At 46.2% G+C, this 17,867-nt stretch overlaps 1 protein-coding gene across 1 annotated transcript; it reads left to right on the plus strand.

Annotated features, from left to right (window-relative positions):
- Nucleotides 1–8,931: 8,931 nt before the first annotated feature.
- Fam217a (family with sequence similarity 217 member A) lies at nt 8,932–16,618 on the plus strand. The gene is made up of 4 exons (XM_045136586.1): nt 8,932–8,995; nt 11,500–11,574; nt 11,662–11,726; nt 14,973–16,618. Exons 1-4 carry the CDS (start codon nt 8,933–8,935, stop codon nt 16,150–16,152), a joined length of 1,383 nt encoding a protein of 460 aa, XP_044992521.1. The 5' UTR covers nt 8,932; the 3' UTR covers nt 16,153–16,618.
- Nucleotides 16,619–17,867: the final 1,249 nt, after the last annotated feature.

Below are 17,867 nucleotides of genomic sequence, written 5' to 3' on the forward strand. Positions count from 1 at the left end.
CTTGACCTTTGACCCCCACCCACCTAGCACCTGGATGGCAAGAAACAAATGTCTGCTGTTTTTAAGCCACTGCCTATGATGCTTCATTACAACAGCCAGAACTAGGGCAGGCAGGAAAGGGGAGAGTTGGCGAAAAAAATGGGACCCTCACATGCCCAGGAGAGAGAAGGTCTGGTTTTGATATCCACCACCAGCACTGACATCTTCTCAGTCAAGGGAAAACCCTTTTATTTCTGATCCTCCCCTTCCTCCCGTCTTCAACCTTGTCGAACTAACGGAACCTAAGAGAAGTCCGTGGAGAAGTGGACACAGAAAAGGAGGGACTCTGCACCCTGCCTTTAGAATGCTTTTAGAGACTTTAGAATGCCTTGTTAGAGTGGAATTTTCAGAAAGACATGACCTAGAAAGCTGTGTGATTTGCCTGTAATTTCACCCAAAACAGCCACAGAAAGTAAGCAGAGTATATCAAAAGAAAGAGTTGGTCGAAAGCTGGGTATGGTGGTGCATGCAGAGGTAGGAGGATTGCTGTAAGTTCGAAGCCAACCTGAGACTATATGGTGCATTCCAGGTCAGCCTTGGCTACAGTGAAACTCTACCTCAAAAAAATAAAATAAAATAAAATAAAGAGAAAAAGTTGATAGAAAGAAGAAAGTTATTTTCTGCTTCCGGTCTCTACTTTCATTAGTTTAAGCCATTAACAGACACTGGACATTTTGATAAAGACTTCCACATTACCCTTCCAAAATCCCGGGTTACACTGTTGGCACGCGTTAGGTATTAAGTTCCCTACATCTTCATTATCATTGATCATTTCAAATTGACCAGTCAGATGGCCTGAAATATCTCCTTGATGCCTGTGCATCTTCCCTTGTTTCCAGTGTTTCATAGTCCAGCTGTGGACGACCTGTTCATACAGCTGTCCATTTTTATTGAGCTTTATATGTTTTTCTTGATGGTTTATGTGTTATTCATACAACATGTAATATAATCTGGATGTATGGATTTATTTGTAGTTTTCTGGATTCGAGGGAGAGGGATGAGTGAGAATGCAATTCACCACATTTGCTCTAAAAGCAAATTTTAGAAGTTTAAAAGTGATTATGTCAACAACTATCTTCCTTTCTTTCTGGTTTGTGTCTCTTTCACTGTGTGAACTTCTATTTTGTTTCCTGAGCTCATGGGCACAGGTGACTGCCATCTACTGGCGTTCAACATTTAGTCATGAACAAACAGTCCAGGAAGCAGGCTCCAGTAAATCAGCCAGATTGTCAACTACCTTAACCAAATGGCAGGAGCAGAAAGCCTCTTCTGTAAAATCCATAGGCTATCAGCTGTGTGGGGAGGCATATGCCTGTGTCCTAGCTACATGAGGGGCTGAACCCAGAAGCTCAGGCCGGTCTGGGCAATACTGTAAGACTTGATCTCAAAATAATAATACTGAGAAAAAATTCAGCCGGGCATGGTGGTGCACGCCTTTAATCCCAACACTTGGGAGGCAAAGGTAGGAGGATTACCAAGAGTTCAAGGCCACCCTGAGATTACAGTGAATTCCAGGTCAGCTAGGGCTAGAGTGAGACCCCATCTAGAAAAACCAAGGGTTACTTATCAACTTATCATCCACAGAGGGAGCCATAAAGTGGTGACAATGGGAGAAAGGAGCAGTAGTGAGTGGAACGGAGGAATATAATTTCTAATCTGACCTTCAAGTCAGCAGCTCTCTTGCTAACCTTAAAATCAAGCCTAAAGGGCTGTAGAGATGGCTTAGTAGTGAAGGCACCTGTCTGAAAAGCCTAAGGACCCAGCTGGGCTCCCCAGTATCTATGCAGAGCCAATGTTCAAGGTGGGCCACACACGTGAAGTTCGTGTGCAGTGGTTAGACGCCCTGACACGCACATTTTCTCTCTTTGTACCTGCCTCTTGTGCGCTCGCTCTCTCTCAAATAAATATAAATCAGGCCTAAACCTTAATCATTTTATATTTTTATTTATTTATTTATTTGAAAGAGGGACACATACACAGAGAGAGAGAGTGTATTGGCATGCCAGGGGGCTCCTGCCACTGCAGACACATGTGCCACTTGGTGCATTTGGCTTTACATGGGTACTGGGGTATTGGACCTGTGCCATCGGGCTTTGCAAACAAGTGTCCTCAACTGCTGAGCCATCTCTCCAGCCCTAAAGCTTAAAATTTTAAATCGAGCATACTTCCTACTTGGACTATTTTCCTCTTCCCACAGGTGAGCCTTGTCTAAAGATGAGGGGCAAACCTATCTAGGCCTGTAAGTGATGACTTAAGTATAAGGAGCATGGAGAAGGGACGGCTGACTCCACACAGGGGTAGACTCCAGTCAGCCCTGAGAACGCAAGGTCCTAGCCCTGCGACAGGAAATGAGTCTCAGGAGCAGATGGCACTCAAAATGAAGAGGATGCCCACACCAAGGCCAAAGCAGGGGCTTGCTTTTAAAAAGCATTCCCAGCCAGGAATCACGGCCCACACCTTGAAGCCAAGTTCTTGGAGGTTGAGGTAGGAGGATCTCCATGAGTTTGAGGCCAGCCTGGACCAGAGTGAGACCCTGCTTCAAATAGAACAGCACCCTCACTTTCCCGCTCCCCACATACATTTCTTTTTGTCATCTTCGCTCCTGTAAGAATGCAGTTCTTCCACCAGGTGGTTGGGAAGCAGCTTGTGAAGGTTCGAGAAAACCTCGAAGGTGTGGCACAGGACTTCAGGCTGGGCATAGTTTTTCGGCTTGAGTGACAGTTTGAGGGCAGAGGAAGTGGCTTTGGCTGCTCCCATGATGGCTATTGGTGTTGCCAGGAAGGAAAAACAGATCTTGAAGAGTGGCTGGTATGTCTCACAGTTCTTCCTCCCAGTCCCCTGCCATCAGTCTCCCGGGGAGATTGTGAGAACTGCTTGCTGGTCTCCAGGCCCTGAATTCTTAGCATCACAATGGTTCCAGGCATTGGTCTGGAACCCCGAGAATTTGTCTGACAGCCTGGAAACAAGGTAAAGCTGCCCGTGGAAGTGATGCTGCAAGACTCTCAGGGATTCCCCACAGAAACTCCAGTCTTCTGTCTGGACATGGATGAGCTGTAAGGAGTGAAAGAGAAAGTTCCCGAAGGGAAACGAGGGACTGATGTGCGCGTAGTCTGTGTCATTTCCCCCCCCCCTGCCATCTTGCAGTGGCTTTGCACCCTTGGGCATAGTTAAGACTCCACAGGCCTGCAAGGTCCCAAGAGAGCACAGTTGACCAGCAGGGCCCTCTGCAGACCTAAGCAAGGAAGGGCTTCATGGCTCCCACCTGAGGAAATGTCCAGACCAACACAGGTAAGGTGCACCCCTGCTTTTAATTCTCTTCTCCCATGAACGATGAGGGAATAAAGTCGACAAATGAAACTACTCTGCTCAAGCTTTTGGGTAGAGCTTCGCCTCTGCAGGTGGTGGAGCAAAGGTCGGTAACCAGAAAGCGCGAAAGTTCGTAGCCCTTGCCCAGAGAGAGAGGTGCTGGCAAGAAGGACTACGACTTGGTCAGAAGTGTACCTAAGCAGGTTGGCTAGTGTTGCCCTTTAGTACCCAGCTCAGCCAGCCAGCCAGGGAGCCTGGGTTCCTGTAATTACTCAGCTCTTTGAACTGGCTGGGAAGCCACATTGCAGAATGGTGAGAAATTGGGAAAAAAGTAAGCCAGGCTCTGTTGGCAGCAGTGGCTGGTACCTGACAGCTTTTTTGTTTTATTTTCTTTTTTAAAAATATTTTATTCATTTTTATCTATTTATCTGAGAGTGACAGAGAGAAAGAGGCAGAGAGAGAGAGAGAGAGAGAGAATGGGCACGCCAGGACCTCCAGCCACTGCAAACAAACTCCAGACGTGTGTGCCCCCTTGTGCATCTGGCTAACGTGGTTCGTGGGGAACCAAGCCTTGAACCAGGATCCTTAGGCTTCACAGGCAAGCACTTAACCAGTAAGCCAGCGCTCCAGCCCTTATTTTCTCTTTAAAATAACTACACCATGTGGCATATCTGTGTCCAGAACAGGAGATAAGAAATTCTACTTTATTTTCAGTTGCAAACTAGAAAAGTAAAGCTTTTAAAAACAAAGAGTTATATAACCCTGTTTAAAATACTTTATAGGATGAACAGGAACTACTTGGACACAGCCTGATTCTTACATCTGCGTTTTGGCTTGAGAAGGGAATTGATGGGGAAAGAGGGGCAGAACATACTAGTAATGGAAATGTGTATCTTGGCTTCTTTCTCCTAAGCAAAGTTGAGCACATTACTCTCAACCTTCAATTTCATAAACAGAAAAGAACAGATCGTTTTTTTTTTTTTAATCATTCCACATGCCAAAGAAGTGATCTGTTGAAATGACAGTAGTTGACATGCGTACTAAGTGACCTCGGCTATTGTAACCAAACATAATGAGTTTGCAGTTTGGTGAGCACAGAGCCAAAACAAACACAGCCAAGACCTAGGAGTGGAGGAAGACTTCTTCCCGACCGCAAGGGAGGACGGCCCGGGAGTTATCCCCAAAGCAGTGCCCTCTGACTGACAAGGGAAGTGCAGGGGCTTTGTTCCGTGATTTCACGTGGGAAAGCATTTCAAGGGTGGCCGTGTTTCTGAGCAGGCTGAGTTAAGGAGTATATTTAAGGCCATAATTTACGAAGGCAAGATGACAGACAAATTTTTGGACATGCTTAGCTCAAGATCATGGCAAAATGGTAGACAGGAAACCTCTGGGCATGCTAAGCTTATAACACAAAGTTTAGCTGAAAACAAAGGAAAAGGTATTTTTACGGGGCACTAATACAGGAGTTTGCCCTACAGGTAGGTACCTACCTTGTTTACTGGCTGGCAGTATGTTCATTGTTGCTATAAACAGCTACTGGTGAAAACTTTATAGCAAACTGAAGTTTGTTGAATGTGACTAAAAAATGAAGTATGTCATAATTACTAAAGGTTATCTTTTTGTAAAATTGATTCTCATAGGGGCTGGAGAGATTGCTTAGTGGTTAAACTTGCCTGCAAAGCCTAAGACTCAGGCTTGATTCCCCAGTACCCACGTAAGCCAGATGCATGAGGCACATGAATCCGGAGTTTGTTTGCAGTGGCTAGAGGCACTGGTACACCCATTTCCTTTCTCTATCTGCTTCTCTCTCTTAAATAAATAAATATTTTTTAAAAAATTGATTACCATCAAAAAGATAAGAAATGCTAGCAAGAATGCAGAGAAAAGGGAATTCTGAAATTCTTCGTCATTGTTGGGAATGTGAATTAGCATAGCCATCATGAAAAACAGTCATGAGAATCCATTGAGAAAATTAAAATAGAAAACTACAGATCCAGCCATCCCGCTTCTGGGTGGACAGCAAAGGAAAGAAGATGCTCAGGCAGCGGACACTCTGCACCCCGGCTCCTTGCAGCACTGCTCACAATAGCCAGGAGATGGAAAGAGCCTAGACGCCCATCGATAGATGAACGATAAGGACAACATGGCACATATTCAAACTGCAATGCGATTCTGTTGTACGGTTTAATTTTTAAATTTATTTACTGGAGAGAAAGTAGGGACAGAATGGGCATGCCACAGCCTCTAGCCATGCTACCTTATCCATCTGGCTTATGTGGGTTCTGGGGAATTGACCCTGGGTCCTTAGATGTCGCACGCAAGCGCCTTAACCACTGAGCCATCTCTCCAGCCCACAGTTGAGTTGTTAAAGAAACTTTGGATGGATATATACCCATGTATATGCACACGTACACATGTACATGATCGGGCCTATATACATCCATGTATACACATATAGTCATATGGACACAAATACATAAGTATTTGCTTGGTTAGTTTTACTTTTTACAATGAAGAAGACTTGCAGGAGTCAGACTCATTCCTCTCTCTCATCATGCTGAGACAGAGAAAACCACGGGGGAGGCAGCGGGCGGCAGGGCGGGGAAGGCGGACTAGCCCCGTGGCCTTGGTCCAAGCCAGCCAGGCTCAGCCATTATACTAAGTCTTACATGGAGCAAATATTTTCATTTTTAAACTGTTTAGTATTCCACCTAATTCCAGTTCTACTCTTCAGTGGCCAGTGCATTATTTACCTTTTCAAAGCAACAGGCTTTGGATCCATGATTGTTTCCACCCAAGGGCAGATGAGGGAGCTGTGCTGCGCCCGGCCCCTGCTCCTTGCCCACAGCCTTGCTGCCGAGGGTGGACTGCGCCCAGGCTGCACTGGCTGCCTCGTTAACTACGTTGATCTGGCATGCAGGACAAGACACTGGCTTGTTTTTCTACCCAGGCGGATCTTCCTTCACAGCTCTGGGATAACCAAGCATTCCCTTTTTGTTTCAAAGAGGGCTGCTGTGTCTCCAAAGCATCTTCCTCTGCCTCCTGGCAAGCTCAGCGCGAGCGACAAGGGCAGCTGGCTTCCTGAGGGCCGAGTGTTCAGCAACGTCCAGAGGGAGAAGATCTCCAAGTTTCTTAAGGGAAGCGTTCTGAAGAGAGTGTTCAGCTCCCAGCAGATGAGGTGGGAGGGCCCCGGCTCCCCAAAAAAGGATTCCAGCCTCACCTTTCCTGACACCAGAAAGTAAGTTCCAATACTGAAAAGTACACCAAAAGGTAAGGTGAACTCTTCATACATAGCTTGGCACGGCACGTAAAGAGCAGGAAGGGCAGTCATGTAACGCAGACACAGGGTTCAGATGAGCCGGAAGATGAAGATAAAACAGGAAATACATGATCAAGAATTCAGTCACAAACATCAGACGTGGGATTTACAGATGCATGTTTATCTTCAAACATACCCACATATAATCACATATGTATTCATTGCTCTTTCTTTGGTGAGGCGGGGATTCTGAGGTGGGGTCTCGCTCTAGCCCAGGCTGACCTGGCACTCATTCTGTAGTCCTTGTGGGGGGACTCGAACTCACAGTGATCCTCCTACATCTTCCTCCCGAGTGCTAGGATTAAAGGTGTGCTAACTACCATACCTGGCTCATTCATCTTTTTTATATCCACTTAATTCGTGGAACTGGTAAGAGATATGCACTTCGTTTGTTGGGTACAAAATTGGGTTCTGAAAAATCTAAAGAAACGAGCAATATTTATTCATATTGTTATCTTGGTGTGTTGTGTGTGCATGTATGAGCATGTGTTCACATGCATGCAAGGCACAGCTGGCCTGTGGAGGCTGCAGGACAACTTTGGATGGGGGTCCTAGCCTTGTACCTTGCTTGGGGCAGGGTCTACTTGTGGTTCACCCTGTTTGGCCAGGCTAGCTGCCCCAGGGCTTCAGGCTCTGCGACCCCTCCACCTCCCACAGTGGCTACTGCTTCTGGCTTTTACACGGGTGCTGGGGGTCTGAACTGCGGTCTTCACACTTTTACATGGGTGCTGGGGGTCTGAACTGCGGTCTTCACAGTTTTACATGGGTGCTGGGGGTCTGAACTGCGGTCTTCACACTTTTACATGGGTGCTGGGGGTCTGAACTGCGGTCTTCACATTTTTACATGGGTGCTGGGGGTCTGAACTGCAGTCTTCTCACTTGCCAAGCACTTCATCCAGAGAGCTGTCTTCCCCCCCCCCCCCCCGTTTATTTTTAGACACGTGACTGACCTAAACTAACCTGAGGGACGTTTGCTCTCAGCAGGGATACTGTCTTTTCCATTTAACTATTTAATGTCCTCCCATGATAGGCATAAGTAGAACTTGAGGGGCTGGAGAGATGCTTCAGTGGTTAAAGCACTTGCATGAAAGGCCTACGGACTGGGGTTCGAATCCCCAGTACCCATGTAAAGCCAGACGGACCAGGTGGAACATGCATCTGGAATTTGTTTCAGTGGCTAGAGGGCTTGGTGCATTCTCATTCTCTCTCTGTTTCCCACCCCCCCCTTCTCTATTTCTTTCTCCCATTTGTAAATAAATAGAACTTGATAGATACCTAGTTTAGGACATGTAGGGCAAAGCTCCTGGCTTTATTTGAACAGATGGAGGTCTGTGCACCAGGACCTGCATACTGGCCACTGAAGGAGTCAGTCCTCAGCCCCAGCTCCGGAAGGCCAGGGGAGTCTCGGGAAGGGCCAGGAAGGCCCAGAAAACTCAGAGAAGCCAGAGGTCCTGGAGAAGGAAAGAGGGGGTCCAGGATTGAGGGAAGGCCCTGGCGATGCCCGAGGGGCCTGGGACATCTTCCAGGGGACCGAGGAGGCCTGGCAGGGTCTACAGAGCCTCGAAGGAGGAGGAACCACGTAGTGCCAGGGAGCCCCGGCAGGCAGAGGCCCCGGGTGGAACCCGGAACAGAGTTGCCGGGCAACGGGGCCCCAGCCATGAGGCTGGCCTGGATGGGCCCCGCCTGGGCCTGGTCCCCGCGCTCAGCATCCTCTTCCCAGGGAGGCCGGGGCCCCGCCTGCGCCCGCGGGGATGCTGGCCCGGGACGACGCCGGAGACTCGTGGGCCCCCGGCGCTGAGCGGTGAGAGCCCCGGCCCGGCCCGAGGCAGCCCGGCGGGCCCGCGGTGGGTCGGAACCGGGCCGGCCTGGGTGGTCGGGTTAGCCCGGCTTGCCAACGGAGCGCCTCGTTGTGAATAGCTGCGAACAGGCTCGAGCCCTGTCGTATGAGTTCCAGATAACTCGCACTTTCTCTCAACCTTGCCGAAGCCTCCCCAGACAGCTGGTTCGCCCACGCCCACCGCGGGGTGCGGCTCCCGCTGGTCGTGAGGGTCTCTGGTGCCCGCGGTTCTGAGCGTTTGCCGGCGGCTGTGCTGATGGGGAGGGCAGGGTGGGCCCCAGGGCACACCCCAGCCCCCAGCCCCCAGCCCCGGAGCATGCCTTAACCTTCCTTACGGACAGCCGCCCTCGGGCTTGCTCGAAGTAAGTGCCAAGTGTGCTGTCCACGACCTGTGCAGGGCTGAGAGCGAGCAGCGGAGCAGCTACACGAAAATGGTGCGGAGAATGGACGAGAACGGGGACAGCACCCCGCAAGTGCCAGCCATCTCCCCGGAGGTACGGCCAATGCTCTTGAAGTCCAGGTAGCCTGTGGGCAGCCGCGCCCGCTGCCCACACCAAGCTCCCGAGTCTCGCTGTGCAGGTGAACTGGCTGCTTCTGAGCAGTGTTCCCTGACTGAAACGTTTTCTTTCTTTCTTTCTTTCTTTCTTTTTTTTAATTTTAATTTATTTATTTATTTGAGAGCGACAGACACAGAAAGACAGATAGAGGGGGAGAGAGAATGGGCGCGCCAGGGCCTCCAGCCTCTGCAAACGAACTCCAGACACATGCACTCCTTCGTGCATCTGGCTAACGTGGGTCCTGGGGAACCGAGCCTCGAACCGGGGTCCTTAGGCTTCACAGGCAAGCGCTTAACCGCTAAGCCATCTCTCCAGCCCACGTTTTCTTTCTTTTAACAAAGGGAAAGTCAGCTTCTCTCCAAATCTCAAAAAAAGAAATCTCTAATCAGACAAGGCTTTTTTATTCCTTGTGTGTGTGTGTGTGTGTGTGTGTGAGAGAGAGAGAGAGAGAGAGAGAGAGAGAGAGAGAGAGAGAGAATGGGGGCTGCACCAGGGCCTCCTGCCACTGCAGATGAACTCCACACGCATATGCCTCTCTGTGCAGCAGACTTTACATGGGGACCAGAAAACTGAACCTGGGCTGGCAGGCTTTGCAAGCAAGTGCCTTTCACTGCTGAGCCATCTCTCAGCCCTTCACATTTTAAATTTAGTCCTGAAAACCCATGTATTGCTATTTTTTAAACAAATGATTGTGAAAGCCTTCCCCTTTGCAAAGTAACAAGGTGGCACTGGCTGGATGAGAGAAGCCCACTGGCTCCTCAGAAGTGGATTGTCTGTATGGGAGCTGGGGATGGGGCATCATAAACCTGTATGTCTTTTTGTCATATTTTACTAAAAAAAAGGTAAAATTATCTACTTGAGCCTTTTAAATTTTCTTAGTGCTAATTTTATCCTTAAAAAATACTTTTTCAGAATCTATCTCAGTGGAACAGAATACTCATTCCTAACAATAAAGGGTTCTCATCAGGAAAGATAGCATGGCCAGTGGTAAGAAATCCTGGCTTAAAAAAATTAACTTGCTGAGCATGGTGGCACTCGCCTTCAATCCCAGCACGCAGGAAGCAGAAGTAGGAGAATTGCTGTGAGTTCAAGGCCACCCTGACACTCCATAGTGAATTCTGGGTCAGCCTGAGCTAAGCCAAGACCCTACCTTGAAAAACAAAAAACAAAAACAACAAAAAACAAAATTAACTTGTTTCATGTAACTATTAATTGTCATTTTTTTCATACAAATTCTTTCAGGCAAAATTAACAAGGTAGGATATTGATTTAAAATAGTTCATAAAATATAGCGCTTAAAATTATATGCATGTTTAAAAAATTGTTTTTCTTCCGCAAAGTTAAACTTGAAATTTTATTTCTACAGAGTCCTTAAAACAAGCCAAGGCCTTTATTATTGTACAGGATTACAAATCATTAAATTTCTATTTGGGGCTGGAGAGATTGTTAGTGGTTAAGGTATTTACCTGAGAAGCCTAAGGACCCAGATTCAACTCTCCAGTGTAAGCCAGACGCACAAGTTGGCTCGTGTGTCTGGAGTTCGTTTGCAGTGGCTAGAGGCCCTGGAGTACCCATTTTTTTTTCTCTCTATCTCTATCTCTAGTAAATAAATAAATAAAACATTTTTTTAAAGTTTAAATTACTATTTTGGATAGGCCCAGTGGTACTGTCTTATAATTCCATGTACTTGGGTGGCTAAGGCAGGAGATGGCAAGTTCAAGGCCTGCCTGGGCTAGAGTGAGCTCAGAGCCAGTTTGAGCAACTTAATGAGACCCTGCCTCAAAATAAAAGTTAAAACATAGCTGGAGATAATGCTCAGCAGAAGAGGGCTTGTCTACCATGTGCAAGTTCCTAGTTTCCATCCATACTATTGCAAAAAGTATTCGATTACATTGCCCTACTTCAATATTTTCTATATTTGCAAAAAGGGAAGTCATTTCAGCTTTTAGATATTTTGAGGTAGTTGAAACACTTAATATCCTGTTTTGAACATTTACACTTCTTATCCAAATGCCAAACACTTAGCTGTGAGGTGAAAATAACATGAGTGGTGGGGTAGAGATTGCTCAGAGGTTAAAGGCCCTTGCTTGCAAAGCCTGGTGACCTGGGCTGTATTCCCCATTACCCATGTAAAGCCAGATAGATGTACAAAGTGGCTTATGTGTCTGGAGTTTGTTTGCAGTGGCAAGATACCCTGGAGTACCCATTCTCTCTCAAAGTTAAAAAATAAAAAATAATATTAGTGGCATTTAAGTCTTATTAGTTAACAGTGCTCAGTTGGAATTAATAGATACTAATTTCTGCTGAAGCGAACAAATATCTCTATGTGTAAGGGAGCACATTGGACTTTATGGTCCTTGCTTGGAGCAGTAAGTATACATTCTTAGGACAGAACAGGAAAATAGCTATGTTGTATTTAAACGTCTTCTGCTGCCTTGTAGAACCATCTGGAAAACCAGGTGGAAGAGGTGATACTAGATCTTCCTTTGTCAGAGAATGCTCCCAACAGGACACAGGTAAGTTTTATTTGCCACGCTCTTCAATTATTATTTTCTAAATTCATGTAGTTCCTAAAACACTGTCCATGGTTTTTGTATTAGCAGAATCATAACAAAAGGATATTTCAGTTATGGACTCATCCTGATGAAGAAAACACCACTGACAACAGGTGAGAAGATATTGAATATTCCACTGAATTAAATTTAAATAACAATACTTGAAATACAGTGACCAAGCCCAACTCCCTCCCCAAAGAAGGTCTGCGGAAGTGAAGGGAGATTACAGAAATTCACTGCGGAAGTAGCAGGCGGCACCAGCCATACGACAGCCATGTGCGTTACAGGTTACAGGCTTACTGCCCTTCACAGTGAGGCTTATGCATTGAGGCTGCTTGTCGAGGGGAAAGGAAATGTCGTGGGAAAGCACTATTCCACATGCCAGAAACCACCTGATCCCCGCAGTAACCCTGAGCTTTCACAGCTGTCAGCATTCCTGCTTTAGAGATGAGGACGCTGAGGTCCGGCTCCAAGTGACCCAGCGTCACCCAAGTAATACGTGGTCAGGCTGGGATGCAAAGGTAGTTTGCTTGTGTTCATCTGCTAGACGGTGTCTCATCACATCTTCCTTACCTGAGAATTAAATCTTATTTTTCAATTCTCGTTTTTTGGTTTTTCAGTTTTTTCAAGGTAGGGTCTTGCTGTAGCCCAGGCTGACTTGGAATTCGCTGTGTAGTCTCAGGGTGGCCTTGAACTCCCTGCAATCCTCCTACCTCTGCCTCCTGAGAGCTGGGACTAAAGGGGTGTGCCTGCTTTCATTTCTTTTTTTGTTTGTTTGTTTGTTTTGTTTTTTGAGGGAGGGTCTCACTCTAGCTCAGGCTGACCTGGAATTCACTATGTAGTCTCAGGGTGGCCTCGAACTCAAGGCGACCCTCCTACCTCTGCCTCCCAAGTGCTGGGATTAAAGGAGTGTGCCATGACTCCTGGTTTTTTTTTGTTTTTTTTTTTTTTTTTTCTTTTGCGAGGGAGGGAGAGAAAAGAGAAGAGAGGAGAGGAGAAATGGCCTCAGTCACTGCATCAAACTCCAGACACTTGCGCCACCTAGTGGGCATGTGCAACCTTGTGTTTGCCTCACCTTTGTGTATCTGGGTTTCTTGGGATCTGGAGAGTGGCTCTCCAGTGCTTAATTTTCAATTCTTTTTTTTTTGGTTTTTCGAGGTAGGGTCTCACTCTAGTCCAGGCTAACCTGGAATTAACTCTGTATTCACAGGGTGGCCTAGAATTCACAAAGATCCTCCTACCTCTGCCTCCCAAGTGCTGGGATTAAAGGTGTGTGCCACCACGCCCGGCGACTATTTTTCAATTCTTAACAATATTGTTCTACCAGCTTGACTGCTTCCTTTTTATTTTTTAATTTTTAAAAATTGTTTTATTTTTATTTATATTTGAGAGCGAAAGAGGCAGAGAGAGAGAGAGAGAGGGAAAGAGGCAGAGAATGAATGTGCCAGGGCCTTCAGCCCTGCAAACGAATTCCAGAAGCATGCACCACCTTGTGCATCTGGCTTACATGGGTCCTGGAGAACTAAGCCTGGGTCCTTTGCAGACAAGCACCTTAACAGCTAAGCCATCCCTCCAGCCCATATTTTTATTTTTATAATTATTTCTATTTATTTGAAAGATAGAAAGAGGAGACAGAGAGAGAATGGCATGCCAGGGCCTCCAGCCACTGCAAACGAACTCCAGATGCATGAACCACCTTGTGCAGCTGGCTTATGTGGGTTCTGAGGAATTGAACCTGGGTCCTTGGGCTTGGCAGGCAAGCGCCTTAAACAGCTAAGCAGTCCTTCCAGCCCTGCTTCCTTTTTAAAAAATATTGTATTTATTCACAAGCAGAGAGAGAGAATGGGCATGTCAGGGACTCTTGCCACTGCAAACAAACTTCAGATGCATGTGCCACTTTGTGCATCTGGCTTTGCATGAGTCCTGGGGAATCGAACCCAGGCTAGCAGGCTTTGCAGGCACCCTTAACCACTGAGCCACCTCCCTAGCCCTTGACTGCTCAACCTGTGCGCTCTGCTTCATCACTTGGTGTGTTAGTCGTGCATTCTGTGTTCTCCTGTTTAATCCAAGGGTAACAATAGAGTGGCTCCTAATAGATAGATTTTTCCTCCCTGAGGCCCAGAGTAGGGCTTATGTTAAAATTCACAGGGAAACCAAGAAGTGTGAGAGAGAATTTTGAAGACTAATGTCCTAAGGGAACATTGGTGCTACAAGACAAGAAAGGCTGTCTTGTGCGATGGGGTGTCTCATTATGTTGCCCAAGCTGGATAAACTCCTGGGCTTAAGCTGTCCACCTGCCTCAGTTTCCTAAGCATCTGGGTCTGCAAGGTGGGCACCACTTGTTACCTGTTCTTTAGTTATCTTAAAAACAAACAACCTGTCAGGTGAACACCATTAATCCCAGCATTCGGGAGGCAGAGGTAACATGAGTTCAAGGCTAGCCTGAGACCACATAGTGAATTCTAGGTCAGCCTGGGCCAGAGTGAGACCCTACCTTGAGAAAGAAAATAATAACCTGAATTGAAACCTGGTATTCTATGGCCTGGATTTTTCCCCTTCACTTTTCTGTGTTTGTATTTTTTTTTTTAATATAGGGCTTAGAAATGTTACTCCTAAAAGGACATCATTAGAAGACAATTATTAGGAACTATATTTGGGACAATTTTTGTTCAAAAGACACTGTTGGTTTCCTTTCTTGTTAAAATAAGTTTTAAAAATCATTGCAGTTGCCAGGCGTGGTGGCGCAGCCTTTAGCCCCAGCACTCAGGAGGCAGAGGTAGGAGGATTGCTGTGAGTTTAAGGACACCCTGAGACTACAGTGTGAATTCCAGGTCAAACTGGGCTAGAGAGTGAGACCCTACTTCAAAATAAAATTATAGAGGTTAAACAGCGGTCTTTTTTTGTGAGCGGGCTCAAGGCTGGGTCTTAACATCAAAGTCTTTGCTAAGTAACATAGGTACATTCTTTAAGTTTTCTTTTATCTAATTCTGAATCAATAATATTTCATTGTAATTTCAACTTGAGTTGGATAACTTGTTTTTAGAGATTACAACTGCATACACAATATAGGAAAACAGACATAATTCTTCACTTTTAACTTAGTGCTACTCATAGCTACAGCTAGTCATCTTTAGGGATCCTAAACTAATTGTGCTGATAGAAAGGAATGGCCAATCGCTGTTTGTTTAAGAAATTTATATAGTTGTATTTAAGTTAGAGCATTTTTGAAAATTAACACTTATTCGAAAGCAATATACGTAAATGTTGGAAACTAAAAATTAACCGATCTTTGCTAAATCTTCTCATTTAAATTTAATTCTAGTCTACAAGCTACTCATTAATTAAATGATTTTTTAAAGGGAATCCCTAAAATCTTCAGAGAACACTGACTTCAGTGTAGCCAATAGTCCCATGAAGTTCCTCACACTGAACCACCCAAGCACCTTGGACAATAAGCACGCTGGCCCTTACCCAGGACTGTCCATGCCAGTAGGACTCTGCTGGCCCTACGCTGATGGGGACTTTCTTAAGGACAGAAAGGAGATTCATACTGTTTCTTGTTCAACTGTAAAAAATAACAATGGTGACTCTTTATCTGCTCCAAGGTGGAATTTGAAATACAGAAATAGCAATGTGGAAGAAAATGTAACCGATGAGAGTGATTTATCAGAAAATGAGAAAATGAATGATACTTTGCTCAGCTATTTTAAAACTATGGACCTAAACTTAAAGCCAGAAACAATAGAAAACACTGAGGAACCTTTTACTTTAGAGCCAAGTGAAATGTTTGTATATGCAGACTTTCTTCCTGCTCCTTTCAACACTCTGGACCTGCACAAATTTGCCCTCTCAAAATGTGAGAACTGGAAGGCAACAGTGGGCCCTCCAGAAAGTTCCATCGAGCAGCTGATAACTCGTTTACTGGAACTGGAAAGATTACAGCACATGACCATACAAAAGGAGAAGCAAAGACCACAAAGTACCTTGTGCCCTCAGGCGTTTGTGGAACGGCCCTCTTCCTCCAAAGCTGCTGCGTCGAAAACGAGGCAGCCCAAGCCTCCTGACACTTCGAATCCACAGACGTCCGGTACAGAGAAAAGTCGGGAAAGGAGAAAAAACAACTGTGTTTCTGGCAAGCTTGAACAAAATGCCTCCAAGTGGAACTGGAACAGTGGCGGCAAAAGTAAACTGAGCTCTAGGCCGGCCCTCAAATGTCCATCCACGACAAAACAGGATGATTTGAAAGCCTCCAAAAGTTCCTGTCAGGAGCTGCCCCCCAAGCCTGCGACTGCCCCAGCAACTCAGCCACCGGCGAAACCGGTCTCAACCAGGTGTATCCTGCCGAGGTCCCCCATGCCAGTCTCGCCCATACCCTTGACTTTCCCTGAAAATCAGCGGGAGGAAGTTAAGGCACCGAGGAACAAAAAGAAAGTTCCCCGCAAAAGCATCCTGCTGAACAAGCCATTGTACATTCACAAGCTGAGCTGCCTGTCACCCTCCTTCATCAAGGGCAAGTGCTCACCCGCCGACCAGAAGTAGCTTCGTTCCTTGCACACGTCGCGCTGCAAGCAAAGCCCGAATTCAGCGAAAATATGGCCACCACCGAGACAGACACTGAAAGAAGCCCACCTCTACTAAGCAAAGGCTTGCTGGGACATGGCCTGGAGACCGGCGAGCATGTCGGCGCCCACATCAGGGCTTCTATGCGGACACCCGAGGCCGTAGCCCATTTATTTCCAGTGTTTAGTTGGTAAACCAAGGACTCTGCAGTCGTTTCTCAGCAAAATCCCAGCATCAATAAATGGTGTCACTGGCTTGTTGTGCCCACGTTACTGACAGAACACCCCACCTGAGGGGGAGGGCGCACTCACCGCCCTGGCCTGGGCCTTCCCACCTTGGGACTGGTTCCCTCTCCACAGATTAATTCTTCCCACCTTAGGGCATTTTCTTGGCCCTTACAAGTTTGTTTTTCAAATTGAATATATGAGACCCTCACCTTCCAAATCCTTAGACACCCTTCGTTTCCCAGGCCCTTTTCTGTCCTACACATGGAGTGAAATTCCAATCTGAGTCCAAGTACAGGCTTTGGTAAGAAATAAGCTTTTTTTCACTTAGACCCTTTACAAATGTTGGAGAAAAATGAAGACTGTTCCATTGAGCAGCCCAAATCTCATGTTGCCAGAATTCTTAAAAATAACTTTTATTTATTTGTCAGCACAGAGTAGACAGAAAGGGTGCACTGTGGCCTTCAGCCTCCGTGCATCTGGCTCTACATGGGTACTGGGGAACTGAACTGGAGTTGTTAGGCTCTGCAGGCTAGCACCTTAACCACTGAGCCATCTCTCCAGCCCTGCAATTTTTTCCATGCTTCTACTGCAAGCTTATTGAGGCAGAATCTTCAGGAGTTGGGGGTCCATGGACATGCGATTTACACATCCCAGGCCACTTTAGTGCAGGTGGACTCTGCACCACACGTTGACAAATGCAAACATTCTTTACCTTCTCAATTTTTTTAATTAAACATTGCATTCTTACACAAACAGCCTGCTTGAAGCTCTACGCTTGAGTACCCAAAGTCCTATCACAAAGTTTCCATCCTACTAGAGGTCTGGAAGTAACCCAATCTCAATACTGAATTTTCTTTAATAAGTAAAACAAAAACAAAACTAGGTGGTCATAGATATTAACTATAACCACCATTATTTCCATTAATTGTTTTCTTTTGAGGCATTGATTTGCTATGTAGCCTAGGCTGGCCCAGCTCTGCAGCTCTTGCCTCAGCCCTGAGTGCTGGGATTAAGGCACATACATCTAACTCATTCCTCTTTAAAATAAAATTTTAAAAAATTATTTGCAGAGAACGGGGCGGGGGAGAGGGGAGGATATGGTTACACCAGGGCCTCTTGCCACTGCAAAGGAACAAACATCAGGTTAAGCTTGTTCTAAAGTATTTCTTTGTTGTTATTGTGTTTAATTTCTATTTTGGGAAGTTCATTATTTGTGTATATTGCTACTGTTTGTTGACTTTGTACCCTAGTGTCTTATCAAAACCATTTATAAATCTCTCTCTGAAACCAAGTAGTGGTTTTTAGCGAACCCCCTCAATTCTCCAGTATGTGCTCCCAACAGGACTGGGGTTACAGAGATGCATGGTCATGTCCGGCTGTTTACACAGGTCCTGGGAATCAAACTCAGGTCCTCACACCCTCCTACGTAGGGTCTCATGCATTTCAGTCTGGCCTTGACTTCACTAG

The sequence above is a fragment of the Jaculus jaculus genome, chromosome 17 (assembly GCF_020740685.1).
Source record: "Jaculus jaculus isolate mJacJac1 chromosome 17, mJacJac1.mat.Y.cur, whole genome shotgun sequence".
Lineage (NCBI taxonomy): Eukaryota > Metazoa > Chordata > Mammalia > Rodentia > Dipodidae > Jaculus > Jaculus jaculus.